The 25,209-nt window shown below is 34.9% G+C and overlaps 7 protein-coding genes across 12 annotated transcripts in view; 2 read left to right on the forward strand and 5 right to left on the reverse strand.

Moving 5' to 3' along the window:
• LOC129573609 (nuclear hormone receptor FTZ-F1) overlaps window positions 1–6,837 on the forward strand; it is a 69,649-nt gene extending 62,812 nt beyond the window's left edge. For all 5 annotated transcript variants that reach the window (XM_055454365.1, XM_055454367.1, XM_055454368.1 and 2 more), the window contains exon 12: window positions 87–6,837. The gene's annotated coding sequence lies outside the window, so the exon portion shown is untranslated. The remainder of the gene's footprint in view (window positions 1–86) is intronic.
• On the reverse strand, window positions 6,787–9,120 carry LOC129573610 (U3 small nucleolar RNA-associated protein 6 homolog). The gene is made up of 4 exons (XM_055454370.1): window positions 8,824–9,120; window positions 8,444–8,753; window positions 7,218–8,363; window positions 6,787–7,134 (listed from the first exon to the last, which is right to left on the reverse strand). Exons 1-4 carry the CDS (start codon window positions 8,913–8,915, stop codon window positions 6,910–6,912), a joined length of 1,773 nt encoding a protein of 590 aa, XP_055310345.1. The 5' UTR covers window positions 8,916–9,120; the 3' UTR covers window positions 6,787–6,909.
• A 371-nt stretch (window positions 9,121–9,491) lies between these two features.
• Window positions 9,492–11,876, forward strand: LOC129573653 (uncharacterized). Its single transcript, XM_055454481.1, has 3 exons — window positions 9,492–10,684; window positions 10,758–10,874; window positions 10,955–11,876. Exons 1-3 carry the CDS (start codon window positions 9,824–9,826, stop codon window positions 11,801–11,803), a joined length of 1,827 nt encoding a protein of 608 aa, XP_055310456.1. The 5' UTR covers window positions 9,492–9,823; the 3' UTR covers window positions 11,804–11,876.
• Window positions 11,877–11,917: 41 nt separating this feature from the next.
• Window positions 11,918–17,373, reverse strand: LOC129573759 (dynein axonemal intermediate chain 1). The gene is made up of 14 exons (XM_055454711.1): window positions 16,719–17,373; window positions 15,236–15,457; window positions 15,042–15,144; window positions 14,763–14,891; window positions 14,543–14,614; window positions 14,414–14,464; window positions 13,816–14,063; window positions 13,583–13,742; window positions 13,355–13,516; window positions 13,189–13,266; window positions 13,060–13,125; window positions 12,706–12,990; window positions 12,407–12,635; window positions 11,918–12,344 (listed from the first exon to the last, which is right to left on the reverse strand). The coding sequence occupies exons 1-14, from the start codon at window positions 16,770–16,772 to the stop codon at window positions 11,918–11,920; spliced, it is 2,286 nt and encodes a 761-aa protein (XP_055310686.1). The 5' UTR covers window positions 16,773–17,373.
• A 1,666-nt stretch (window positions 17,374–19,039) lies between these two features.
• LOC129573659 (uncharacterized) lies at window positions 19,040–20,930 on the reverse strand. 2 transcript variants are annotated; one of them, XR_008688616.1, is made up of 3 exons: window positions 20,815–20,930; window positions 20,206–20,543; window positions 19,040–19,574 (listed from the first exon to the last, which is right to left on the reverse strand). XR_008688616.1 is itself a non-coding variant. In XM_055454488.1 (2 exons), the coding sequence occupies exons 1-2, from the start codon at window positions 20,529–20,531 to the stop codon at window positions 19,562–19,564; spliced, it is 339 nt and encodes a 112-aa protein (XP_055310463.1). In that variant the 5' UTR covers window positions 20,532–20,697; the 3' UTR covers window positions 19,040–19,561. The 2 variants fall into 2 exon arrangements, 1 of the variants encoding a protein (XP_055310463.1); XM_055454488.1 differs by lacking the exon at window positions 20,815–20,930 and having other exon boundaries at window positions 20,206–20,697.
• Window positions 20,931–21,656: 726 nt separating this feature from the next.
• LOC129573657 (5-hydroxyisourate hydrolase) lies at window positions 21,657–22,472 on the reverse strand. Its single transcript, XM_055454487.1, has 3 exons — window positions 22,204–22,472; window positions 21,945–22,130; window positions 21,657–21,863 (listed from the first exon to the last, which is right to left on the reverse strand). The coding sequence occupies exons 1-3, from the start codon at window positions 22,279–22,281 to the stop codon at window positions 21,774–21,776; spliced, it is 354 nt and encodes a 117-aa protein (XP_055310462.1). The 5' UTR covers window positions 22,282–22,472; the 3' UTR covers window positions 21,657–21,773.
• A 416-nt stretch (window positions 22,473–22,888) lies between these two features.
• Window positions 22,889–24,856, reverse strand: LOC129573655 (actin-like protein 6B). The gene is made up of 4 exons (XM_055454484.1): window positions 24,437–24,856; window positions 23,967–24,325; window positions 23,360–23,857; window positions 22,889–23,269 (listed from the first exon to the last, which is right to left on the reverse strand). Exons 1-4 carry the CDS (start codon window positions 24,654–24,656, stop codon window positions 23,054–23,056), a joined length of 1,293 nt encoding a protein of 430 aa, XP_055310459.1. The 5' UTR covers window positions 24,657–24,856; the 3' UTR covers window positions 22,889–23,053.
• Between the last annotated feature and the right edge of the window lie 353 nt (window positions 24,857–25,209).

The raw sequence follows: 25,209 nt of genomic DNA on the forward strand, positions 1-25,209 counted from the left end.
GGAGGCATGGAATCGAGCTCGATGGAGATTTTATATTTAAATGGGAGCTCCACATTAAAAGATCCCCAATTTTCGATTCATTTCAGATTTGAAAGCACATGCTCATTTAAAAAATGGCATTGTGTGTACCGACTAAGCAACAATGCTTCGTCAAAATAAGGTTGTTGTTGTTCATTGATTTGTTCAAAATACTGTTTCGAAACAAACAAAACAAAACGAAACAAAATCAACAAACAAACAGAATTAAAGAAAAACGGCGTAGTGATAAGTGTGGCTCAATGCCGTCTCAACCATACTCATTTCATCTTGGTCACAATTGGAATGATTGAATCTGTTTATACACCGGGCGACCACCGGTAGAAGGCGGCACCAGTAGCGAGCAAACCGACGACGGACAACAAAAATTTATTGCTTAACTGTGTAAAAAAAATAAAAGTATCTTACGTTAAATATGTATATGAAAATCAAATGGAAAACAAAACAAAAAAAAGGACAACAATACCATTAACAAGTGAATGTGTAAATATTTCTTCTTAAATGTTTTATTTTTTTATTTTTTAATCTTAATTGTAATTAATTTAATTGTAAAGAAAACAAAAAAAATTGCTTTTAAGTCGTAGAATTGTCATTGAAGTAATTGGTCACACGTTATCTACCACTCAATTGGAATTTCCCAAAATTCGTGTTGTATACAAGTAGATACACCGAGCCTTGCGCCGTTGTCTATGTCCGACTATCTCGCTGTCTTTTCGATTTTATTTTTAGCTAAAAGCAAATGATTTAAACTAAGTTCGTTGAATAAATTAGTTAAAAATAACTATACATATTATTGCTTATCTATTTTTTGCTTTAAGTTGAAATGAAATGAATGAAAAGTAGAAAAAAAACAGAGATGTTAATTTACTGTCAACAGCGGCTGTTAGTTGCGTTTCTATGCATGTGAACCTTGCCCTGTAAACCTTGTGCTTCAACTCATATAAACAAACGGAGCTATGTGTGTACTAAGTTTGTGCATGTTCATGCGGGTTATTGTTGGTGCACAAGGCTTACAGTGTGTTGCATGCATAGAAATACACCCAACAGCCGCTGTTGGAAACCGCTCTTGGAAACTATCTGTTGAACAGCAGCGGCTACGCAGCCAGCAAATTCATTGCTCTGAACAAAAAAAAACAAACACAGTTATAAACGAAAGTGCAGAAATGCCAATTCACAGCCACAATGAAGAAAATGATGCGCTTGGTCGTCATATTTCGATTGATATACGCTGCCAAGCACTATTACATACATTTACCGAACATAAAATGAATGCTTTTGCACTGAAAGCATCCTTAGCTTTAACAAAATTTAAAGTAAACAAGAAAAAAACATACGAGAAGAAACAAAATGGAAAGTATAAACACTAAATTTAGAAGAATTCTATTCTTTAAACAAATTTGTTACCATTACATCTCAGCGAATCACATTACACAAGAGAGCAGCATCAGTATATGAAAATAAAATAAAAATAAAAATAAAAACTACGTTAATAAAGATAATGATTTGAAATAAAATGAAGAAAATTTATGTTATAATGTGAATTTAAGCAAGGATAATATTTTAATTGTTAAAAACACTAACACATTCACACATAAGTTAAAACGTGTTTTCAGAATAATTTAACTCGATATATTTTTGAAAAAAGTCTACGGATATGTTAAATTTTTGTTCACGAATATCAATTTTTTTGGATTGGAATAGCAATTTATTTTTTGTAAACGTTTTATTTTTTCCTCGTTTAATGAACTAAAACTGAAATATATATATGTATATATATGCAGGATAACGAGAGGTTCTGTCATATACAATATCAATATCTCAATGTTTGAAATGTAGTAGCTCATCAATCGCTCTATTCCACATTGGCAAATATCCATACCCACCCATACTCTCAACAAAAATCTGCACCAAATATCTTTTTCCCAACCCCTCCCCCCCATCCCTATGAAATGTTAAACGATCGAATAAAATTCTTCTGAAGAAATAACGGTTGGAAAATCCGTGAAATCAAAATTCAAATATTTATTTTTGTACAATAACAAATTGAATATTGTGAGAAACAAAGTTAAAAATAACTATTAGGCCTACTTGAAACCGGTTTCGGAATAAGAAATAGGATTCTTTTTAAATTGTACGTGACATGTGTATGTGTTCATGATTGAAACAAAGACATGAAATGAAATGAAATGAAATGATTTGAATTGGAGCGGACGCCGCGTGCGATTGGCTTAGTTTTTTTTGGTTTGTTTTTATTGCTCTGAACTTTCTTTTGAAAATTTTGTTCGTTTTCACCATTTTTATTCGAAAGCAAAACCAAATTCAATACATCGGCTCGGTACATTTGGCAAATACAATTTCAAAAAATTAAGTGCATAACAAACCATCCAATGTCCACTTCGGTAATGAAAATGTTTGTTCTTTTACTTTTTTCCAATGTGTTCTTGGATAATACGTATTATTACTATTCTCTTTTCATCTCTTCGTCTTCTTTTCTTCCTTGGGGCAATTATTAAGAAAATTTAAACTGGACAATTTTTCACACAATTTTTTTTTTGCCTGAAAATGAAAATTAATCAGGCACATTTCTCTCTTCAGAATGTTTGAACCTTTTTTAATATGAAAAATATGAATGACACGGCAAGATAAAGCATCAAACTTTTGCAATTGTAAAATAAAACGAAAACAAAAACAATCTAAGACCAAACAACAATGGATTGATATATTTTGTATATTGTTGTTTCACAAAAATTGTATAATTTTATCGCTTCAAGCAAAATTGAAGAATTGATTTTTAGTTTATAAATATTTCGTTCCCTTATTTTCTTTTTCTTGGACAAAAATTACACAAACTCACATACAAAAGAAAAAAAAACACAAAATCAAATTAAAGAAAAAACAACAAAAGCTCTACATGGCTAAAATATTATATTACGTTATTTAAAACCTAAATTGAAGGAAATAAAAACAAAATAAATAACACAGAACATTGCATTCTGAATCGAATCGATTGTCGATATGATTCTTTGATTCATTGAACTAATATGCCAATTGGAAAACTATGGCGTAAAGTATACCAACAACAACAACAACAACAACAACTTGACAATTTCAATATCCAAATTCCAGAATTACTGGGTAATATTTTGTTTTCAGTTTTACTTTGTTTTATTTTACCTCTTTTCGTATTTCACATTTTCTTTCGGGCTTGACCAATAAGATAGGAACATGTTACATGCAAAATGCAAAATGTCACACAGAAGAAAATTTCGTTTTGAATTCATTTTAACGCCATGGAATAACTATCTATCTTATAGATATTTATGCTTTACCTTCAATGATTTTGATTGTTTGCTATTCGTTTTTTATTTTCACGAAGTAAAGTAAAATCAACTGAAAGCGGTTCCGTAATTGATACAATGCGGAGTCGGAGCGGATCTCATTGATCCGCACCGATTCAGTTCTCCACTACTGATTCATTAACCCGAATCCTCCTACAATTATTCTATGTCACCGATTTTGAAAAAAAAAAATTCAAAATATCTTTTATGAATGTAAAAAAAGGTCAGCACATTCAGTTTTTTCAATCCTCTACTGGTTTTTCTTTTTTTGTGGTTTTCAGTGCAAAATCGACGAATGAACATTTCGAAGAATATCGAAAAAAAATCACTTTAAAAAAACACAATTAACCGTTTGAGATACTGAAACCACAGAATGGTTCGAGCAATTTTAGATCCGACAATATCACTAGATAGCAGAATGGTTCTATATTCAGTAGCTGGGGATGGATTCGGGTTAAGCGATTAAAAATCATCACAATAAAATTCCTTTCAACAAACCAATTCCATGTAAATAGTTTGGAGTACGCCTTAAACAAATATGCTAACACTTATTTTATTAGAAAAGAACAATAGATGTGTAAATTTCTTGTAACTAAAAGGAAAAAAACAAGTGTCTGCCTAAATGAATGGTGTATTTTATCATTAGAATTATTCTACAAACACAAGGAGTATGAAAAGCTTTGAAACTCTCAAAAAGTAATCTGTAAATATATTATATGCACTTTGATGAAGAAAGTAGAAAAGGAAGATGATGAAGAAAAAAAAATGTTGAGGTTTTGTATTTCGATTTTAGAAAAGATAAAGATAACAAAGAAATGAATGAAATTGTAAATTAACTTCAACATTTCGGATCCAATTTAAAGAAAATAGATTATAATGCAGAAATGAAAGTTGTTTGCACATAGCTCAGGCCAAATGTAGCACCATTCTATCTCTTTTCCCACAAATGTTGGAGCTGGGTTCAGTTTTTCTTGTCAGACAATTTTAATTTTACTGTCTTCACAAATTTTTGGCAGTAAAACATTACGTGTGGGTGGAAGTGAATGGGGGTAAATTTTGTGTCCACAAAGAGAGAGAAGGAAATAAATACAAATATATGTATATAATGTAACGTTACAGCTTTAATCTATGCGCTGATGTAAGGACTAAGGAATGTTAGGTGTGTATTAGTGGTGGGTCATTTTTTGCATTTTTGCGAATTTAACCGTCTACCGCTGGCATATTGCACAAAATCGTCCCAGAATCGAATGGAATAAGAATTTCATACATTTCATAAGCATATAAGACAGTGACTTCCTCTGGCGTGGAGACCTTTCTTCACGAAAAATGGTGAGAATAGGGAAAATTGGTTTTTGGCAAAAAAAAATCATTTTCTCGGACAAATTGGCCTTTCCACATTGGAGGATGAAGTCATTCATTACTACACATAAAATGTCAAGAATATTCAATTCTGCCTTATCTGAACTGAAACCAGAGCCTGTCCGTGCGCTCTTTGCGCCCTGGTGCAAAATTGACAGGGCGCCCTTTTCTTAGGAGGAACGAAAATAATTAAAATAAAAATTTTCTCAAAATGAGTTACTTTCTTGTTAGAAAAGTTCTGTACGCTATTTTGGGCATTGTTCATAGTATGAACTTCATAATATGGTTTACAATACACTGTTTCGTATACATATGAAACGCACGAAAGTAAAAATCCAACGAAATTAGCAAGATATCTGCCTTATGTGATACTGAAAATTTGCGTTTTAGATACATTGAAAATATCATATATTACTGCGAGCGCGCCAAATGCGCGCGAGCTCAATTTTTTGTCATTTCAAAAATAAAGCCCTTGAATACACATGCTTACTGAGAGTTACAATAATTGAATATATTTTGTAATCGGTTGAATATGCACTTCTATACACATCTTATTGTTTATATTTTGATATTGGAAAATGGCGCTTGAAATACAAGTGGCACTTGAATATAATCTAGTAACTTGAACATTGGACATCATGTTCTTCGATTTTGGCGCCCTTTTGAATACATCTCACGCTGAATATTCTAATAGTCAAATGAGAAGATTCTCACTCGAAAAAAGTCATCATGAACAAAATTTACTTTTTCGCGAGCGTTGTTCCATTTATTTTTATACATGTCCTGTTTATGAATCGCGGAACTAAAGCGCTCTGAGCGTTCCATTTTTTCCAATTTTCCATAATAGAACATATATAAATAGAGCGCTCAAGCGCCCTAAATTTTCGGCGAAATTTTTCATTTATTCTCACAAAGCTGATCAAACGCTTTCGGCACTCTCTGCGCCTGAATTTTTCTACAAATTTCTGGACAATTTGAGCAATTGAGCGCCTTTGGCTTAGCGCTCCAAGTTGTCTGCCAGTATGCACAAATTTGAGTGCTCGTGCGCCCGAGCGCCGTGGTGCAGCGCACCACTTGCGCCCTATCTGGGACACGCTCTGACTGAAACTAATTTTCCGTAATTTTGCTATTTTTTTGTGGAAAAAGGACACCACGCAAAAGGAAGTCGCTGTCTTATATGCCCATGAAATGCATGCTATTCTTCTTCCATTCAATTCCGGGGACGAATCTGTGCAATGTTCCAGCTTTACACGTCGAAGTTCGCAAAAATTCCAAAAACGACACATCCGGGTGTGTGTTTACAAAAAAGAAACATCAACTATATAATGACGTTATTGAACGATTTGATAGCAACGATTTTGTTCCGTGCAATTTTTGTCCCAACTTCCTTGACAAGGTAACTTCATATTTGTTTCCACGGTGTTGTCTCTGTCGTTTTTTTTGTTGAGATCTCTATTGATGAGTTGACATTTTGCCATTTAGTTCAAGGAAAAGGCTATACATGTACCTGGATAATCATAATCATACTACTTCACTGGAACACACTTAGGCTAAAAAAAACACATACACACTTTGCATTTGTTTGAAATTTTAATTTTTTTGGGGGAAGTGGTGTTGCCGACAAATTAAATGTAGTAGAAAATGGAACGAATACTTATGATAAGCAAGTGACAACATTTAACAAATTTATGAAGTATGTGACTCAGGACAGGCAGTTTAAATAAATAAATAAACAAGTAACTCAGTGAAGAGATGCATGCCAATCCACCAAAAAAAGCAAGAAATATTCATCAATTACAATGGCACAGCAAAACACAAAAACGGAAACGTAGAAATAATTGATGTTACTTAGTTTAAAACACACATATTAAAAATATGTATATTTTTCGATAAGAGAAACAGGTGTAGAAGAAGATGAAGAAGAAAAAGGAGAAACTACGACACACCAAAATACTTTTTTGTCTGATTAAGCAGCTTACAGAATTCAAATTCATTCACCAAATTATGAATCAAAATGAGAATGAAATGGAAAATAGAATTTAACGAGTACCAGTTAATGTAATAAATGTAAATCAAAAATAAAAAGTTTATTTTTCGAAGGCAATTCATAAACGATTTTCATTTTCAAATGGACCTATTTCTAAAATTCCCCACGAGAGCACCAACTTAAATGATACTAAACATCTCCGTTTGAGAAAAAGTTGTACATAGCACTGAATTCATCGAGCAGCTCCGGTTTGAGAGTGGCCAATGCGCTCTTATGCAACCTGCCTACGTTCTTCGGTTCGCCAACATTTCGCTCAAAACGCATATACCGCAGCCAAACATCGGTTCTCGTTTTTCCGAAATTCAATATCAACATTTCCAGGCAATGTCGCTCTGAATCTAAGTCGCGCTTCAACTAATGCAGAAAAATAAATGAATAAAAGAAATGTTTAGCGATTTGAATTTTAAAACAGTTTGCAAGAATTGGTTTGTTCGTACCTGTTTTGCTTCTAATTCGGCCATCATTTCATGAACCTCATAGCAACTGGGAAAGTGCTTTATGAACAACAGATATGTCTTACGAGCACGTTTCATGCTTACAGTTGTAGCTAGTAATTCTAGAATGTGCGCTTTTAAAACATTGAAACTTCGATGCGGCTGGCATGCCACCTCCGAAATCAAGCGTTCAAACTCGCTGTTCGCCTCATTACTTTGTACCGATTTCAAGTAAATCAAGTAGAGTTCCCACACTTCCGAGCCATTTGTTGCGCCAAGCCGAAGTTTGGCCGTTTTGAAAATCTCCTTCAACTTTTTGAAATTGTTTGCTTGAATATAGTAGCGTAAATACTGGAGCCAAATGCTTTCCGACGTTCCAAACATTTTCGTCGCTTTCTGCAATACTTGCTCAATATTTTCGTCCTTGGGATTGTTCGAATACAGCAATTCAATGTACTGTAAATAATGAGTTTCGGACATTTGATTCGAATTGTTGGCTCCCTCAAATGCCTGGCTCAGTGAAAAGCGTTTCAATCCGATTTGAGTCACTGCCGACGACGTATCATTATTGAGTGCAAGCATCGCATTTATATAATAAGTCCACATTTTGGCCGTATTCACCACTTGGACAGCTTCTTGGTAAATTTCAACACATTTCTCGATGCGTTTTCTTTGTGAATGTTGGACAGCCGTTAAACGTGATGAATCTTCGTCCATCGCATTATCTTCATTTTCTAGTTTGATGAATTGATCGGTGGACAAGTCGTTTAATTCACGTTGCGCCAATGTATGCCACATTATTTCCTCGTGCTGGAACATTTCGCGCAAATCATTCATAATCATGTGTTGAATTGAGTTTGCGTAACTGAATTTATCAACGATATTCAGCATTTCGATGTAAAACGTTACATTCGTGAATGTCTTTTTGCCGTTTGTGTAAACGATTTGCGCGTGTTGTAATGCTAAACTTTCGTCGGCCTCGCGTTTATTCTCCAATTCAATTTGGAAAAATGTCAAGTATAATTTTTGTGACTCGGGATGAAGGTGTTGAGCGCGTAACAAGAGTCCTTTCACCCGTTCGTGGCTGTAATTTTCATTGTATTCCCACAAAATTGCCCGAATCCAAACATCAGCTTTGTCGCTGTGAAACTGTGTAGATCAAAATGGAAATCAAACATTTTTCTTTTTTTTTCACATTGATCAATCGGATGCCATTTGCTTGAACTCACCTGTAGCATATGATCGAATGTGGCCGGTATATCTTTTGTGAATTTGAACTGTTGCAAGAACTTGATGTATTCGTCCCAGAAACGTAAATTATGCGGGAATTTTGATAGGGCTTGAGCATAGAGCTGTTTCATGCGGCCCGCAATCAGAGTGGCGATGGTGTGATTTTGAGTCAACTTATACAGTTTGGATCTCTGCTTTGTCAAACCGATTACGCTTCGCTCATACTTTATGTACTCGACAAAATCCTTTATATCTCGCGACGGCTGTGTGCAACGGTATTCAAAATTTTCACGTGCCTTCTTCATTTTTCTGTAAAATAATCAAAGCAGTCCAATGAAGTTAAACTATTATTCGCGTCGCAACCAAACAATTTACTTACAAAATTTCCTCGTGTGTAAACAAATTCAGTATTCGCATTTGCTCATACTCGGGCAACGTGCGTTCCATCCGATATTCAACAAATTCAGCCATTTTTGCGTCTGTCGTTCAACTTTCCTCTCAAGTGCAAATTTGGAGCGAAAAAAATAAACGAAATACTTATATTTTTTTAAATTTAAAGCAACAAATTATTCATTAAGACTGTCGATAGTTAACCGTGTGTGAAAATATGTTTTCATAAATATGACATTTGGAGACGGCATGCTTACATTTCTTGACAAAGTGACACTTGTCACACAAATTAAAGATGGCCGCGCACACATTTTTGAGACGTTCACACGAGAAATGTGATGTGATGTGTTTGGCGCTAAAAGTTCAAATCAACGGTAATTTCTCACATGAATCTGTTCGATTTTGTTCATCGGAAGCCATCACAATAATGACGGAATTAAAATTAATTCAAATTATTAATTTGTATACTTTCACTGATCGAACGATGATTCATACATGAATGATTTTACAACACATTTATTTTCTTCTAAAAATCCGAACAGTACTTATATATGTATGGCGTCTCCATCTGCTCCTGCATGTACTGAAATTTCCTTGTTTTTCCATGTGATAAGCTTTATTGATTTTCCATTTTGGGTGAAACATTGCATGAATGGCAATTCTGTAGTTTTTAATTCCGTAAACTCGCAATGAGATACTGTATGTGTGTACGTAGGAGTGAGAGGTTGCGAATTTGTTTATAAAATACGGGCTGAATACGAATTTCGGTCCGAACTTCGGGGAAAATGGTATATTTGATTGTGTTCGGACTTGTGAGAACGACGAATAATAGAACCAATCTCTTGAAGTATCAACATGTAAATTATTCCGTATGAAAAATAACAGTGATAACATAAAAATCTCCAGAATTAGTATGACAAAATTAAGTGTGAAACTTTTAAAAAATCAGTTAGACTAAATAATCTTAACCCAATAGAGAGAGAGAAAAAATGGTGCGCTTGAAGTGTACCAAATTGATAACCGTTTTGGTGTTTTTAGTGAATGTGATTTTAATTTTTTATACATGGAAATGGTTTTTATCCAATGAATCAAATAATGAAGCATCAACAGTTGCTTCTTCGAAACTAGTGAACGGTGTGAATAGGCAAAAGGACAAAACAAATCGACACATTAAAAAAGCAATAACAATCATATTCCGCGACTTTTATCATTTCGAAAATGATTTGCAACATTCCATTGACAATATTTTAAATTTGGTTCCAAGCATTCAAATTCTCGTCTGTTATGAAGACGAGCCATATCCACCGCTTAGCTTTGTAGCTAATTACACCACCACCCATCCAAATGTTAAGTTTATCAATTTAAACTTTGACATTCGCAAAACGTCCAGAGCCCTGTCGCCACTTCTACAAATCAAAACTGGCCACGTTTTATTCGTTCCAGATAGTTTTCGTTTTAAGAAAGATCATAAAGATAAGATACGGTCGTCATTTTTCCAAAAAATTCTGCTAGAAATTGAGAAAGAATCAAATAAAAAAGATGTGGCTGTGATTGCCACCGATTCCGTTGCCGCCGATGTCAAGAGAAATCACAATTATGACAATAATGCGGTTGGTTCAGCATCAGCAGCCGATCAAAGCACGAGTGTTCAACAAGGTGACAACAATGAAGGTTTCACCATTAGAAACGAAAGGAACAAAGTCTTCGGCAAATCCATTAATAAGAAGATTGTTATAATTCCATTCGTATCAAATGTCAAGACAATGAGCAACTGTTGTCGCATAAACATTGATATTACCAATTGGACCATGGAATACAGTGTGAAAAATAATACTCAGCATTGTGATATGGTATGAAAATATTATTTCCAAAATTAATTGGTTTCAATTCTAATGATTTTTATTCTAATTGTGATTTCTCCAGTTTCTACAAAAACATGCAATTCTTGTGGACACAAATTTACTGAAAATGATGCCAGATCCGCTTTCATCGCCATTTCCCGAATTTTTCTATGTACAGGCCAAAATGTGTAAAGCAAAGGTACAATGCGCCAAAAACTGACAAAACCACGTAATATCCAAACAAATAGGTAATAATGGTATTTTGTGTATTTGCCACAGTTACATTTCTTTGAAACATCATTGCTGCAAGATGGGAAGCGATTATTTACCGCGTTCCACAACAAGCAACGCAAGAAGGAAATACGAAAACAACAATTTAAAAAAATGTACAAGCTGATGATGATAAAGAAAGTGGTTCGAAAGTACGCGGGTAAGTCGATGGCAAAAATCGACCGACACAAGCAACACGAAAAAAAGTCACAACTCTCTAGCAATTCAATGCCCAATGAAACAATCATTTTATCGAATACATCGCTACCACTTTTGACGAATATCGAATTCTTCGGGTGCGAAAAAGGGACAAAAAGCTGCATTGGAAGCGTATTCGACCGAAAACCGTTCTATGTGTATCTGGAGCGAAACACTCCACCTTGTTGTCTGGAGAAACTAAAGTCTGTCTTCGGCCATGTTCTCGAAGAGCTGGAAAACGTTGGCATTCGCTATTGGCTAGATAATTTTGCATTGAAATCGGCTATTGAAACCGGTCAATTGACAACTGATGCCTATGAAATTGATATTAGTTTCAATAGTTTTGATTTGGATCGTTCGTCGTTTTTGAAAAAAGCTCAAACACGGCCTGTGATCGATAGCTTGGGATTTTACTGGATAAAAGCGACCGAGGGTCAATATTTTCGCGTGCAATATTCCAAACAAAATCAGATCGGTATTAATTTACTGCCGTTTATCACGGTAAATGATCGTGTTCGTGCCAATGGATTCTTCGGATGGAAATCTGTTGAATTTTCGGCCGAATTTCTGCATCCCATGTCGACCGTCATATTTTTGAATAAGAATGTTATGAGCCCAAATAATGTTCGTGACTTTTTGAAAATTAAAAAAATTGTTTAAATCTCCATTGTTACTATCATCATTGTCAAATCATTCAAATAAAATACAACGTAAATATTTTGCCTTCACTTTATTTAAACTCTCATGATAATTTTTCCACTTTTTTATAGGTGATTAAGAGTCCGAATCGGATGAGTCGCTATCCTTTTCGGCTTGTTCCGTGTCTTCGGGCAGCTCACGCACTAAAGATAACAATTTATCTAGTTTTTGGACTTGAAGCATACTTTGGTCGATATTCTGACCTTTTTTCGGTGGTTTCTCTTTGAGCCGCAGATTCGGAGAGAGCTTCAATGTCGTAACGGTTCCTTTGTCATCGCCAACAATGATAAATGGAATACGTTTGTTGAACGCAATCCGAGTTAGACGCACCGATTTCCTAGGTACCACTTGCTGCACACATATTGGCTTGTATTTATTCACATTGATGTCAAAAACAAATACTTTGCCATCTGTTGTCAATGCTGCTAGGACTGTACTAGAATATGGTGCCCATTTAACATCACCAACGCTTGCGCCCAGATCGAATATGAACAATGGCTCGCTACAAAACGTTCAAAAGTTCCTTTTCATATCCAAATTCGTTTATTATTTAAAGATACAAACCTTCGCATGTCTTCCCAAATTTTAACTCGCCAATCAGCCGCACACGACACGAATATATTCGAATTAAATTTATTAAAGTCAATATGATAAACTGGCAGGTAATGTGCATTGTAGCTCATCAAATATCTCGAGCTGAATTCGGTGCTGCATTTGAAAATTTGACCCTCCTCCGATCCAGCCAAAAAGATATTTGACAATTTCGGGTGGAATGCCATGCATGTCCCAGCAGCTAAAGAGAGAAAAAGATCGCTTCAATTGTTTGCGAACAGAAAAGACACCTCCAGGTATGTTGAGCTCACCTTTGAGTTTAACACTGTTGCCGTCGGGACCTGTAGATATTTCTTGATTCACAAACAATGTGGTAATGGTTGTCAAACTCAATTGGCTTTGCATCAGTACCCAATTATAGATCATTCCATCGGCCGAAATTGAATAAAAATTTAGCTCACCATCGTAAATATCGGCACCCCATTTCACCTCCCACACAATGTTTGAGTGTTTGCCGTCAGTACCGCGCGATATGTACATCGGCTTTGTTGGATTCGATTCCAGATTATAAACGGCTACGTTACCATCGAACATGCCTATTTAAAAATAATTCATTATCATGATTGTGAATTCCAGACACCAATCTTACAATTTAATCTTCATACCAATCACCAGTAAATACGGATATTTTTGATGAATGTCGCAACACATAACTCCACTTTCGGTTGTAACTTTTGTAGGAAATGAAAAAAATGAACACACAATTTCTATTATAGAAATGTGAAATCGCTTACTTATGTAGTCCGGATAAGAGGGATTTTTGATCGTGAAAAAGCACACTAGTCCTTCTGGCAATTGCTTCATGAAGTCAACTTCAAAAAGTAGCCAGAAACAAAGAAAAAATCATTCCAACAGCACATAAGAAAACATACAGATAAATTTCACGTTTATATAGCCTACATGATCCAAAGCAAACAGCAAACAGGTCATAATGCATTGTGTTGAAGCATATGTCGGTCACATTCATTTTTTTCGTTTTTTCATACTGAAATTTCCATAAAGGCAAAAGCGTTCCTTCTTCATCTCGGAACTCGTCCGATGGATCCTCATAGTATCGATAGTCTTGAGAACCAGAAATATTCACCATTAAATTCTTGTTTTCATTCGAAATGCGACAAATTCACCAACCGAGCGCAATTTCATCAAAAATATTTTGGTTTATCATTCGTTCCAAAATTTGCCAGCAACGTAAATAATTTCGGTTAAGTTCTTCATTAATTGGACCTTTTCCGGTGCGCTTGACAATATCAAATTGTTTCGATTGAGCTGATATCACCGCACTTGCTGCCTAAATATTGGTTTCACCTTTAAATATTTGCTTCTTCAACCAAAATGCTTTTCAAATCAATATCCTTTCAAACCTTTCGTTCCTTTTCTTTGTCGCGTTCGGTTTGCTCAAAATCTTCGGCGTATGAGTCATAAATGATCCATTGAAGCACGTACGAACCGAACGTCGAGCGTGGAGGTGGAATCGTCTGGGTTTCAACATTTCTGGGTGGATTATTCAGTGTCAATACGGCACGTTCACAATAATTGAACTGATTGATCAATTTTTTCTTCTTTTCTGCCTCCTGAATCGGCTGTTGCTTGGTTAATATATCGTCATCGTCTAAAATATAGTGACAGATCAAAAGAACTTATCCAGATTAGAAAATAGATACTACTGGAGAACACTGGAATTAAATTTGTTAATGAGATATGCATATTTAATGAATATGTGCCATGTTCATTCAAAATCCAGTAAAAAAAATGAATCGCAAAATAACTTGTGACACAAAAATACCAAAAAAAAAATTAGTTTTTCAAAATGCCGGTATTACCATCCTCAATACCGGTGGTGATGTTTGCACATGGATCAATCAATCATTGATGATTAGTGCCAACATTTAATTATTTTAATTTAATTGTTAAGTGTACACATTGACAACACTAAAATAAAATTTAAAAACAAATCATCACCGTTGTCAACGTTCAAAGCATCAGTGACTTTTGTCGAAGCATCATCGGTGTCTAATTGAAATTATGAAAGAATTGAGTTGTGTGTGGTTTCTTTGTGATATTGAACAACATTTATCTATTGCAATTTACCAACTATCTCATCAACATTGTCTTCGATGGTGCTTTGATTAGTGGGTACATCATCTAAGTTCTGAATACCGACTGTGTTTGGTGTGAATTAACAAAAAAAAGAAGAACAAAACAAAAAATCAAAAACCAAACCTTATCGTTTGGATTTGTTGGAAAAAATTCAAGTGAGCGACGGCTACAAAAACAAAAAAGGTCACAACAAGAATCTTGCATCTTTTACCAATGATTTCGTCGTTATCTACTTCGTCTGCAACGGCACCCGTGGTGCTTGTGTCGATTTCAGTTGATTTTGATTTTGTATCAACGGTATCGCCGTCTGACTGAGCACCATCAACCGGAGGTGGTATGCCTATTTTTTTTTTATCATCGATTAATTGTAATATGTATTGCACGACAGTGAAAAAAATGTGTCGTAAAAAAATGTCAAAATGTTCCATATTTCAATTAATATTGAGTGGCATTAGAGTGCTTCGAACCGAATATGAATTTATTTGAATACCTGCTCCGACATCCTCAGCTAGTTTTTCTCCCGCATCACATTCAATGGGTACGGAATTACCTTCAATTTCCAGCAGTACACCAATATTGGACGGTGGTGGAAGCTAGCCATGAAAATGTCATATAAAATTGATGACATTAGAGTGCATCTAACCCAGATCAAACGATCATTTGAATAAAAACAAATAATTGTACCGGTACGTAGCCATATTCTTTGAAACTGTATATAACTAAATTTTTGGGAAAATTTTTGTGTTCGGTGTCCAAATGTTTGGTGATTTCTTCGGAAAGCTCTGCTTCTATTAAATCGAGTTGATCATCGGGCCGGAGTGGCTTTTGGAAGCGCAGCCAATACTCATAGTCATCAGATTTATCACCGAGTCCGTCGAGGACAGTGTTTCTTTGGGTGTACCTTATCTATAAAAAATCAAACCGAGAAATTCTTTTATTTTTAAATGAAGATCTTCATTGTTCTTTCCAAATTCCCTGTGAACAATCAAATATTGAATCGATAATTTTGAATAGGTTTTGAAATGACTCAATACAAACAATAATTCGATTCGATTTGATTTATGGAAACTGATTGCGAAAGAATTTCGAAGTTGGACATAAATCGAGAAGCAATATTCTCACTGGAATTGGTACGGGCGAATCTGAACTGGTTAAGCTCATGCTTTGTCAAATGACTCTGCCACAACTAAATGTTGGCTTGAAAAAAATTAAAATCAGTGAGAACAATTTGATTTTGGAACCAGGTAATGTAATGCAAATATATTGCGTGTGAGCTTACAAAATGAACTACATGCTAGCGAAAAAGTTTAAATTAACAACAGAGAAACCGGCTCAGTTCTCTTTTTTTGGAAGTTTTACCATTGCACTGGCTATAGAATGCATGGCAATTTCTTGACTCGTGAGAATCAGTAAATCAGCAATGAAACTTTGATTTGTCACCGACGACAAATCAGGAGTGACTTGTAGCCATACTGATCAATGTTAACTGTTTCCAAAGAAAAAATAGCTCAAACATGAAATGATACGTATCAAGTCGGTAGTGCAAAAATGAAACACATAAATAGAAGTTCATCAGTTGGAAATGAACTAAAGAAACACATACCTGGGAAATTCTTCTCGCCATTGTGGCAAAGAAAGAAAAAAATACATTCAATTTGTACAATATACATGCAAAATTACAATCAATTCACAACATTTCAAATTGACTTTGAATCGGTGCCTTAGTGGTTAGATGTCATTTTACGATTGAAAGTTAGAATGAAGAAAACTTCCGCAATGCAGTTCATAGTGTAGGTTTTGCTCTCACTTACCACGAGAAATTCTCGGTCTTTTTATATTTGATTGGATTTCGAGTCTGTAAAATAACTAACTGCTAATCTTTTCAGTTTAGTTCAGTTATTACATAAATCGTTATTAACTTAACTCGAATCAAATTGCTGAAAAGGTTTAAGTTTTATGTTTAATCGAACTTTGACACGATACGGCTATACATTGGGCTATGCTGCAGTTCTACATAAAGCTGGTTTTGAATGAGTGCACGAATATAACATAGTACATTTGTATGTACATTTTCAGCAGTTCGAAACGAGCCAGAAGGTAAAATAAAAAGTTCAAACCAAAATAAATGCGACGAAAAGTTTTAACACTTTTTTTTCTGTTCACATACCGTGCTTTTCCATTTCGGCTTATCTGACTTCAGGGTGCCTTTTCTGTCAGTCATTGCCTTCAAAGATCTATTATCTTTTAGGTTACCCAGGAAAAAAATATAGTCGCTACTTTCAAATGACAAAACTTGCACAATTTACAGCGAACTGTGACAACAGGCGGAAATTCAATTGAAGTTACCATAGAAACGATTGCTGAGTTGATAGATTCTAAATAGTTTCCAGTGAATATGCATGGAAATGAATATGCGTGAACAAATTTTTTTTCCACCAAATAATTGGAAAAGACGAGGAAAAAAACGGCACAATTTTCATTGGAGCCATGTTTGGAAAAAAATCATATGATCAGTAGTATACTATTTGCGCACTTGTAAAGTCAATTAACATGCAAAGTTGCAAAGTTTAAATGCTCGTATATTACGACTGGTTATCGGTATTCGTTGTGCAAGTTAATAATAAATATGGGCACGTCTACGAGTATTTCTTCTGAGAGGAGATCAAGAGCTGAATGACTACAATTCGTGATTTGCTATTGAAACAGTTGCAACGCACATTGACACATATCACAGCCGGCGACAGCAGGCGCGAGTGACGAAAGCGTCTCTGTGCTGAAAGTCGAACTCGCCTATATATACACGCAATTTCGAACTTTTTTCCTGAGAGGCCATCTGGTATGAATGAAGTATCGCTAGAAAGGCCCTGGTTCATAGCCCAGAAAATGCATTCAAACTTGCGAATCGACCAACCGCCTCCATAGAAATAGCCACTTGAAAATTATGTACAATTATCAGTTTTTCCCATTTACCGGGTGTTAAACGCGGCCCGTTCATCTTGAAACATGTTTTGAGTCTACTCGTCGAGACCTTTCCAAAAAGCCCAAGAACGTCGAAATTGGACCATTCGTTCATGAGTTATGACAATTTAAAAAATTTCTTTGGCGTCTCCATCAATTATTCTGAGATTATATTTTTTCTGTCTGTCCGTCCGTCCGTACTTTTTGCCCGATCTTTTTTAAACTTTCAAGCATTGAAGTATATCAAAAACTAAGACTTTTTTGTTCCGACATTTTTTGATTTGGCCGCCATCTTGGCCTTGGCCGGCCTTCGAAAATTCAAAATATGGCCTTCTTTCCAATGATCACTGTGCCTAACCCAGTCAACCGATTTCAGACTTTTGGGTATCGTTGGAAAGGTCTTGAGGCCAGCTATCAAATGACATCAATTCTATTTTGAAAAAATTGAGTGGACATGGTCTTATGGGCAGAAACCCAAAAAAATGGTCACCTGGCCTTACATAAATCGGCCATTTTCTCAAAACGGCTCCGACGATTTTTTTCAAAATTGCCTCAAATATAGCCCCAAGTTAGAGCTAAAATTTGACATATAGCTTATATCTGCCAAAACTCTGTTTTTCGAGATATAGCAATTAGAAGTTGGAAAAACATGAAAAATCGACAAAAATCATCTAAAACTCATTTTTGTTGCCGTTAACAATGGCAAAACCATAACCAAAGTGTTTTCGCGTTCAGATTAATAAAATTCCTTCAGATACCAGCCCCTCACCAAGTCTTTTTATTCCACGCAATCAACAAAAAACACAAAAAAGTACTTTTCATTGAAAAATCAAAATCAAAAAAATTCATCATGAAAAAACTAAACATGTGAGTTTCTTAGTATAAAAGCGATATGTAATTTCATCAAAACAAAATGTAATTTCATCTGTCTGTCCAAAAACCAAATTTTCTAGCAAATTTTATGAAACGAAAAAAAAATTAAAATTTTTTTTTCCTCCGGCGTGCGATCTGAACTCGAGTACACACGCTCATGAGTCTGCTTTCCCACCTACGCGCTGATTTTGCTTTATTCAAAAAGGCGACAATGCTGGTTTTTAACTACAACATTTCATGTTTCATTTTCTTTGGCTCAATACACACCACTTTGTGTTTGTTAAGGGTTAGTTGGTTTTGTTGAGAAAAAAAATTTCGGGTACAAAACAACTGATATCAAATAAAAAAACTTCTTTCGAAGTAATTCCTCGTAACGAAAGCGAACACAAAACAGCTGATATCAATTTCAACAAATTATTTCGGAGCGATTTGGATTTGCTTTTTTTGCATTCTTCCAACTAATTTCAGAATCGCTCCGTAATAATTTTTTAAAATTGATATCAGCTGTTTTGTGTTCGCTTTCGTCACGAGGAATTACTTCGAAAGAAGTTTTTTTATTTGATTGACCAATACTTCAAATATGTATGTCATTACAAACTGCATAATGAACAATTACAGTTCAGATTTACAAACCATATAAATAAAAGTCAATAACAATTTAGCTGCTTATATTTATTAATTTTAATTCTAGTACAAAATCTTACTCTAAAAAATTGGTGATTGATTTTTTGACACACAGTTTTATTTTTATGGTAGAGACTTATCTATTTTACATTCAAGGCCCTCAATGAATTATTATTGACTGGTATGTGTGTGTGTGTGTGTGAGAGAGAGAGAAACGAAACCAGATATGTCCTATTCATTTTGAATATCAATAAATTTTGTTTTGAAACAATCATTTTTTTGTTTGTTTAATCAATTGGTTTTGAATCGCATCATACGAAAAAGAAGAACGGGCAATTCGCTTATTGCCATTGTCAATAAAAAAAGTACGGGAGCCATAATTAATACGATTGTAAACCATAAAACATCAATCCAAATTGGCATTTCTCCATTTTCGAAAGGAAGCATGTCCGTTTGGTGATAGCTGTTCGGCAATTGTGAATCGACACACTAATCCAGTATTCGTACTATGAACTATGCTTTTTTTAACAATCGATCGACTCTGGAGTGAATGACTCAGGAATGCCACCTGGAAAAAAAAATTAAACAAATTATCACTATCACTGCAATTATTGCATTTTTTGTTGCACATACAATAATGTGATTAAATTTACCGATAATAATCAGTGTGAATAAGTTTTACTGTGTAATATTAAACTTTCAATGAAATTTTTTTCCTGCTTGAATCTCAGTTCTCACGTATAAAACAAAGTGTTTTAGGTGAAGCAGCAAACACAGAATAAAATAAACAATTTTGAAGCTGTCAATGACAAACAAATGTGATTATGGTGGGGAAAACAACAGTCTTGCCCGTTGATGTAGCGGCTGCTTTAGAACAAAAGTACATTATATCAAGTTTATTCTTAAAATATTGATATCGTAACTGGTTGACTGCGTGATTCGTAAACATTTCTATCTCTTGATGTGACTTGAATAACCCTTAGAGACGATTATTTTATATGAGACAAAAAAAAGAAGAACAAAGTAGTTTAACAATGAAAAGAAACGATATCACTTTGTATTGTCCATTCAAATTAATTGCATTCTGCTTTGGTTTGCATTTACTCCATACAGTCGACTATCTTTAAAAAGACCTTTTTGCAGGCAATTATAATATTATTAAATGATTGTAAAGCAAATTAATTGTAAATTTTACTCACATCACCCAAAAATATGAGTCCTTGTCTTTCTGTGAGCCAATAGACGACATAGATGACATCGATGCGTTGCTACTTTCACTCTCGGTTCGATTCCTTGTCGTTTCCATTTTGCTAAGATACCTATTACTATTGCCGCTAAAATTACGTTCAGTTTGTTTGTCCGCTCTTGGCACCTCTCTTGGAAGGGATATACTGGTGGATGATGATGATGATGATGATGCTGCTGATGCTGCTACCGATGACGACGATGATTGAGCTATAAGGCTTTTTCTTCGGTTGTCAGCCCCAGTAATTCCATTCACAAAATTTTTTAACATATTTTCCATGTTTCTTTGATTCTGAGAGAAAAACAAAATTTTTGTTTAATGCTGTTAATTAAAAGAGGCGAGATAGGTTTTTGATGATTGAAGGTGAGCTGGTACTCTTCCGCACACGTTTTATTTTGATAATGATTGAAACAAGAATGTAAAATTAATTTTGTTATAGAAATGGTGTCGCTGAGTGGTGCGAATAAATAATTCAAGAAATTCGAATCAATTACAAATATTTCTCGGGGTTATCATAATTTCGTTGATTCTATTTTGATTTAATTTCCAAGTATAAATATACCTTTTTTAAATAAAAAAAATTTGATATATGTCTTCCCTTTGCTTGTTTATGAAAGTACGATGGATTTTAGTCGAAACGTTGTTATCAGAATGAATACAAATCAACTACAGCACAACACAACAAAGGACTATAAGCGAACACGCTAACAAAATCAATTGAAATATATACAAAAAAAAACAAGCAGACTGTGCGTATTCCAAAATGACGCTGTATATGCGCTCGAGCATGTGTTCTTTGTTTGTATTTTTCAATGTATGGGTTACACTTCGTTTCAGTTTCGTATTCGTGTCTATGTGTTGAACATTATGTCAAGTATGCACATATCTGTGTCTTCCACACTTGTGCGTTGTCATTGTATATTTTGGTTTCGAATTGCCTTCTTTTGCATCGTAAAAAACATGACCAGCATTTACAAGTGTATCAACACATTTACAGCATGTAAAGCCGGTACAAAGTTCATGTTTTCAATTCCGCTGCTAAACCTCATATAATTGCTAAACAAAGGGAAAACCTTGACTTGAGTTATACATTCTCTTTTAATTTAAAGAGACACAGCTAACATCTACATAATTTTTCTGTTTATTTTTTTGGTGAATTCATTGTCCCCACTTTTATATCGACCGTTCACGCATCAAACCCGATTTAAATCGAGAAACACAGCAACAAATGGAATAAAGGCGAAAAAAGAATAAAGTAGCCGCTTGTTTTAAAATCTCTTGAATGAAATCCAAATGGATTCATGCATTAACTGGGACCAAACGCACTCGTCAATCAATTTAGCTACTGAATAAAATTTCTAGATGAAATAAGTCAACGATGAACAAGTGATAAACGATTTGATATATATTTTTTTTGACAAACAACTTTTATTATTTAAATAGTTATTAAACGTTGTCTGTATTGATCAAATAAAGAAACAACAACAACAAAAGAAAAAAATAGCAGTCATTTCAGTTGAATCAAGATCCTCTGTATGTAGTATAACCATATGGGTTCAAAAGTAGCGGTATGTGATAGTGACTTTCTTGCTCCAAGCAATCGAATGTTATCTGGTAAATAAACATGAATTAGTGTGAAATTGTTCATCAAATAAACAGTGCGACAAAATATTTTGCAAATTAAAATCCAACCTCAACGAATGGATACATAGTTGAGGAACGAATGCTTTTAAAATATTTCTCAACGTCAAAATAGAGTTTGTAGCGTCCACTTTGGAATGCGGTCCGAAGTAGTAGATCTGCACAGCGTCCATCGGAATTTGTGACCGATTCCGTGATCAGAACCCAATTTCCATCGATTAATCGATAGAGTGAAACCTTTTGAATGCAATTCCAAATAACTATTGAAATAATTATGTATTGATACCAATAGTAGAAAATTATTATTTACATTTACACCAGCTGCTGGTTGACCTCTGGATGTATCCAGTATATGCGTCGAAATTGGTGGTTTCGCAGCAGCACTCATTTTGCACTGACTCAAAAAATTTCGATGGCACGGAAAGCACGGGAATGACACGAATTCTCTAGATGATATGTCTATTCAAATTCAATGTATATTATTTAAAGGCAATTTGATTCATAAGTTGCGTTTATCTCTCGAATAACCAACGAATGAGAAGCCACAAAATGCAAGATAGACTAAAAATACCGTCGCCTCACGCTTATCTGTGATGTCTATGAATAATCAACTGCTTTTTTTGTTCGTTCACTTACGACCATCCTTTGATAATCACATCAATTCTGTAAGCTGACACAATCAACAAATTGTAATCAACTTTCTAGATTATTCAAAAACCATTGCAATACCCAAAGTTACGTGAACCGACAAACGACAAATCAGTACAACTGTGGTCAACAAGCAATTTTCAGTTGTTTTTTTTTCTAAATTGCACATAGGTTTTATGGGTCATTTATATATTTTTGTGGTCATCTACATTTCTACTGGAATCAAACGAGAAAGACAAAAAAACATGATAACCGAATAATTCACATCGCAGGAAAATTTCTTAATTTGTGTCATTATTCAGTTGAATTTTTTTTGTTTGATTTATTAAATATTACTACCACATACATGCAATTGCAATTCAGTATGGTCTGTTTTATTAATTTTGAGTAAAATTACAATTTTTGGGTGTGTTTCGGAGAAAATAGTTTACGAAAAAAAAAATATGTAGAAATGCACCGATAGCTTAATCGGCAAACTGGATTCGATGAAAATTATTACTATTGATCGTCAATTATGGGCATTTTCGTTCGACTTGGCTTTTTCCAGACTCTTCATATTCTTGTGAAGATATCCACATTTGTTGAAATGTGCCAATGCTAGCCAGTATAGAGCCACCGATCCATGCACCAAAACGTCGCTCGACCGAACCATTGGCAGCAATCAATTTCAAACGAACTTGAGACGGTGCTCGCAGCGATAAATCACGACTCAAGCGCTCAGGGAAACCCTAAAAAAAGCATGAAAAATATCAAAAATGATATGATGGTCCATAGCCGAAGAAAAATTCATCTAGATAAAAAAAAATCTGGTATCTAACCTGTAGCAGAGAATTCCCACCGGTAATGACAACAGAACCGTATAGTGACATGCGTACATCTGTGTCACACATGCCAACACTAGTTGAGGCCAATTGGCCGGCTCCGAGCATGGTATGATCAAATAGACTTTCGGCCAATTTAAAACGCTCACAACCAAAATCTTGATGATAACCAGTAGGGAATTCATAGTGTACGGATGGAATTTGTGAAGCCGTACGTTCGTCGTATGGCACTTCGAGTACTTGTACCGTTGACATTTGGAAGTCTTGCATTAAACCCTTTAGCATATACTGTTGCCATGAATTTGTCAAATTGTCTGGGAGCTTTTTAACTGTAAACCGTGGTGGTTCGCGTTCACGTACTGATTCTTTTGTGGCAATCATATATGCTGGCGTCAGATCGATACCTTGTGCTTCGAGATGTTGGCGACATTGCAACGATAAATAGTCTGCGCCGAGTGGTGATTTCACTACAGCCTGTGTCAAGACATATCCTTCCTGTAATGTGGAATGAATACATAAATTTTGTAAGTCAATCGGATCGGATCGAATGGAATAGTCAAACTTAAATGGATTCAAATGAATGAATGAAAATGGAATAACTCACATGAACTGGAACGGCCGATGTGTGTGTAGCACCACTGTCAACAACCAATGCCGTTGCTCTTCCATTGGCAAATGCAGCCAGTACTGCATTTTTAACGACAAAAAATGCGGGAACATTATACTTTTCGAACATCAATTCGGTGAGTCGTTCACGATTCGAACGGACATTCCATGAACACTCCGAGAATAATACTGGGTGATACTGCGATTCTGACTGGATTACTTTGGCATATGTGTAGTCAAGAACCTTTTCAAATAGGTCCCAATTGTCAATCATTCCATCTTTCATATACGTTTGAATTTCCATATTTGAACGGGCTACATTCACAAATGTAGTGTCGACTATATATTTGTTTCCACCTGAAAAAAAAAGAAGTGAACGACAGCAAATTTTTTTGCATTATTATTACCGAATGAATATAACCTAAAATTTGTGCTTGTAATGCATAGTATGTAAGTAGTAGGCCTTACTTGATGTCACATTATTATTATTGGCTTTTGTTTCAATGTCTATGCCAGCGTTTGTGGCTGCAGTTGCAGCTGTGTCGCCCGGTGCAACACCAACCACAGCTGGAATTTCGGCTTTTGGTGCATCCTCTTGAGCGTAACCAACACGAAGTGAATGATGACCGGGATCGAAAACTAATGCTCCGATTTCATCACCACCATATAACATACCGCCCGAACTCATTTTGTCACAATTGTTGTCGTCGTATTTAATGTCGTTTCACACCAGTTGAAGTTAAATTAAAAGGTTTTTTTTTCAAACGTGAGTTTAATTGTTTATCGTCAATAAAAGTCACCGTAATAGTATTGGGACCGTTTTTTTTTTGCTTTTTCGTTCACGACGCTACAATGGCGTCTCCAAAAGTGTCAAAACATATCGGAATACTTAACTTTTTACAGTACTTAACAGGCTTTAACCTAGGTCTTCTCTTGCATAGAGAACTTTATTACCATGCATGTGGTCAATGAAAATCTGCATTACTTACAATTTTTAAATAATATTTCAAATTAATCAAAGCCATGCTAAGATTATCTAATTCAATGCGATTACACTTTTAATCATACGATTCTAAAACTTTTTTCTCATTTTATTTCGTGAAACATGTTGGTACAAAAAATGAAAAAAAATATTTTATTCCCATTACAGTGAAGGAGAAAAAAAAACTAATTGCGCCAAGCTTTGTCTCCATAAATCGAAACTTTGGAATTTATGCCACAACCCGAATAAGATGTTATTC

Source organism: Sitodiplosis mosellana, unplaced genomic scaffold, assembly GCF_009176505.1.
Source record: "Sitodiplosis mosellana isolate CC-2019 unplaced genomic scaffold, AAFC_SMos_1.0 Smas_scaffold_6102, whole genome shotgun sequence".
NCBI classification, from domain to species: Eukaryota; Metazoa; Arthropoda; class Insecta; order Diptera; family Cecidomyiidae; genus Sitodiplosis; species Sitodiplosis mosellana.

Coding starts and splice junctions, on each gene's coding strand:
- LOC129573610 (XM_055454370.1), bottom strand. CDS start 8,915: ATGGCTGAATTTGTTGAATATCGGATGGAACGCACGTTGCCCGAGTAT. Junction 8,754..8,823: donor TTTACACACGAGGAAATTTT/GTAAGTAAATTG, acceptor ATTATTTTACAG/AAAAATGAAGAAGGCACGTG. Junction 8,364..8,443: donor CATTCGATCATATGCTACAG/GTGAGTTCAAGC, acceptor TGATCTACACAG/TTTCACAGCGACAAAGCTGA.
- LOC129573653 (XM_055454481.1), top strand. CDS start 9,824: ATGGTGCGCTTGAAGTGTACCAAATTGATAACCGTTTTGGTGTTTTTA. Junction 10,685..10,757: donor ATACTCAGCATTGTGATATG/GTATGAAAATAT, acceptor TGATTTCTCCAG/TTTCTACAAAAACATGCAAT. Junction 10,875..10,954: donor CCAAAATGTGTAAAGCAAAG/GTACAATGCGCC, acceptor TATTTGCCACAG/TTACATTTCTTTGAAACATC.
- LOC129573759 (XM_055454711.1), bottom strand. CDS start 16,772: ATGACTGACAGAAAAGGCACCCTGAAGTCAGATAAGCCGAAATGGAAA. Junction 14,615..14,762: donor AGATAACGACGAAATCATTG/GTAAAAGATGCA, acceptor CACCAAACACAG/TCGGTATTCAGAACTTAGAT. Junction 13,267..13,354: donor TGCTGTTTGCTTTGGATCAT/GTAGGCTATATA, acceptor TACTTTTTGAAG/TTGACTTCATGAAGCAATTG.
- LOC129573659 (XM_055454488.1), bottom strand. CDS start 20,531: ATGGAAAATATGTTAAAAAATTTTGTGAATGGAATTACTGGGGCTGAC.
- LOC129573657 (XM_055454487.1), bottom strand. CDS start 22,281: ATGAGTGCTGCTGCGAAACCACCAATTTCGACGCATATACTGGATACA. Junction 22,131..22,203: donor AACCAGCAGCTGGTGTAAAT/GTAAATAATAAT, acceptor TGCATTCAAAAG/GTTTCACTCTATCGATTAAT. Junction 21,864..21,944: donor CTATGTATCCATTCGTTGAG/GTTGGATTTTAA, acceptor TTTATTTACCAG/ATAACATTCGATTGCTTGGA.
- LOC129573655 (XM_055454484.1), bottom strand. CDS start 24,656: ATGAGTTCGGGCGGTATGTTATATGGTGGTGATGAAATCGGAGCATTA. Junction 24,326..24,436: donor TAATAATAATGTGACATCAA/GTAAGGCCTACT, acceptor TTTTTTTTTCAG/GTGGAAACAAATATATAGTC. Junction 23,858..23,966: donor CATCGGCCGTTCCAGTTCAT/GTGAGTTATTCC, acceptor TCCACATTACAG/GAAGGATATGTCTTGACACA.